Source organism: Hippocampus comes, unplaced genomic scaffold (assembly GCF_001891065.2).
Source record: "Hippocampus comes isolate QL1 unplaced genomic scaffold, H_comes_QL1_v1.1 scaffold676, whole genome shotgun sequence".
NCBI classification, from domain to species: Eukaryota; Metazoa; Chordata; class Actinopteri; order Syngnathiformes; family Syngnathidae; genus Hippocampus; species Hippocampus comes.
The window spans coordinates 86024-88273 of record NW_017805988.1 but is presented as its reverse complement, the minus strand read 5'-3'; the positions used below and the strand labels follow the sequence as shown (position 1 = coordinate 88273).

Sequence of the window (2250 nt, the reverse complement as noted above, 5' to 3'; positions counted from 1 at the left end):
GCCGTCCGCCGTATTCACCGTCATGGCCACGCAGCGCGGCGCCGCGCACGCGCCCGGCGCCTCCTCGCGCAGCCAGTTGGTGAACTGACCCTCCTGGTCACCTGCGGGGGGAGCGCAACAAACACCGCAAGGTCACGCCAATCGCCACGATCCGCGCACGGTCGTCTCGTCAAGTCGAACTCAGCGAAGTCATCCGAACCGACCCGGGCTCCCACTCGAGGTCCTGCACCGGTGCCCGAGTCCGCTCCCCGAGAGCTCCTCTGCAAGCCAACCCAAACGATCCGCTCTCATCCAATATTCCCCGAGCCACTTCAATCCGATTTGAACGAATTGCGTGTAATCCATCCGAAATGAACCGAGACTGTAAACCAACCCAGTCGAATCGAGCCGAGTCTCCTACATGCTAGCCCATCCTCGCCTCAACTCTCCTCTAACTTGGTGGTCAACGCGTTGGCCGTCGCGCTGTTCGTCAACGCGGCCGCTAGAGGGCACCAGAATGCAGCGCGCCTGTCCTCCAACAGCCGCTCGCTCGCCTTCTCCGCTTCGTTCTTTGAGCTTTGGGCCACAAATGCTCAAATGGATTTTCATTTGGGAGAGTCCGAAGGAAGATATTTGATTTTACATCCATTTTAAATCAAATATTTTTGATTGATAAAATGCATTTCTTAAATCATGGGTGAAATCTCATTTTGTTTTAAATAACGTATTGAACCATTTTAATTTACTCTGTGATTAGTTCATTAGTTACAAATAATAGGAATGAAAAATGAAAATGCCTTGATGGTGCCCCCCAAAAAATCCCATCCGCATTCATACACGAATCAAAGTGGCGAATGTAGAACAAACAATTTGACGCATTTTTCATGAATGTGAAGCAGCTCGTTGATTTTCCACATGAAAAAAACGGACGCCCCCCACCCCCCAAAAAAAGTTTTTTTTTTTCGTGTGCGTCCAACGCGGATGTGCGGCCAGGCAAGCCAAAGGCGACCCTTCAGACGCCACCCGAATCGACCCGTCCCGACACGACTTACCGGTGACCCAGACGAATCCCCGCAGCGGGCGCGAGGCGGAGCACTGGCGCGGCGCTCGGTGCAGGCCGATCCAGAGGCGCACGCGCAGGCGGGCGCCGCTCGGCTCGACGTGCAGATGCAGAGGCGAAACGTTGCGCCGTCACCGACTAACCATTTTTGTTTTGTTTGGCATATGCCGCTTTGCTTTTCCACACTCGACTTTTGCCTCTTGGCTGTCCGCCGCCGCGCCGCCGCGGCGGAGCGCCGCGCGTGAGCGCGCCTCCCAAGCGGCCGCATGGCGAATGTCGCGGACGGGAATGAAAAAAAAGTCCAAAACGGAGGAAAAACAAAAAGGGAAAAGAAGAAGAAGAAGAAGAAAATCCTTGTTCAAAGTATCGCAGCCGAGTCGGGGCCAGTCGCCGGCTGGTACCAGGACCGGAAGCGGAACCGCACTGCAGCCAAATGGAATGTGAAAGGACGCCTGTTTGGGCTTTTCCAAATCAGGTGGAGATTTCACGCGTGTCACCTCTGCCGAGTCCGCCCGCGACTGAGGGAGAAGAAGGAGGGTTGGAAGGGGGGAGAGGAGGGGGGGGAAATCGGTTAGAAGGAGGAGAAATGGAGGAGAGGGGGGGGGGGAAAGGGGGCTTCTTGTGCGACGTCGAGGAAAAAAGTTTTTGGGAAGAAGTGCAACAAAGCCTGGAGGGCCTTCACTCAGTGTGTGTAGGCAGGGGGGCATTTTATGAAAACCATATGACCCGCCCCCCACACACACACACATACATTCCAGAGTGCAAAATGTTTGTCATCTAAGAGCGTGGTTGCAACCGAGAGAGTCGCAAGTGTGCGACGATTGAGAGCGTGCACATCGATGAGTGCGTGTGCCAGGTGGGAGAGAAGGCGTGCGTGCGCCTTGCACGCGTGCATCTCGGGGTGCGCTTTGAATGCGTGTGTCTGCGTGTGTGGGTGAGAGAGACTGTATGTGCGCGCACGTTTATAGGTCGGAGTGCGTGCGTGATGTTGGTGCGTCGGAGAGGAAAGAGGAAATGCCAGGTGTGCACGAGTATGGCCTCTTCGGAGTATGTTTTGGGGTTGGTTACCTTCAAGCTGACCCAACTCTTTTCTCTGCGCGTGTGTGCGCGCGCATTTTAGCACGGGGGAGGCGTTGAGTCGGAGCAGCGGCAGCAGTGGGCCAAAAAGAAAGAAGGAAGAAAACCCGCGGCTCCCGAAGAGCCTTGCGGTC

The 2250-nt window shown here is 55.4% G+C and overlaps 1 protein-coding gene across 1 annotated transcript in view; it reads right to left on the bottom strand.

Moving 5' to 3' along the window:
* LOC109528894 (endosialin-like) overlaps positions 1-1136 on the bottom strand; it is a 4464-nt gene extending 3328 nt beyond the window's left edge. Inside the window, exons 1-2 of the mRNA XM_019891960.1 lie at positions 1032-1136; positions 1-101 (exon numbers count right to left, since the gene is read on the bottom strand). Of these exons, the coding sequence (XP_019747519.1) occupies positions 1-24 (24 nt within the window). The 5' untranslated portion in view covers positions 25-101; positions 1032-1136. The remainder of the gene's footprint in view (positions 102-1031) is intronic.
* Between the last annotated feature and the right edge of the window lie 1114 nt (positions 1137-2250).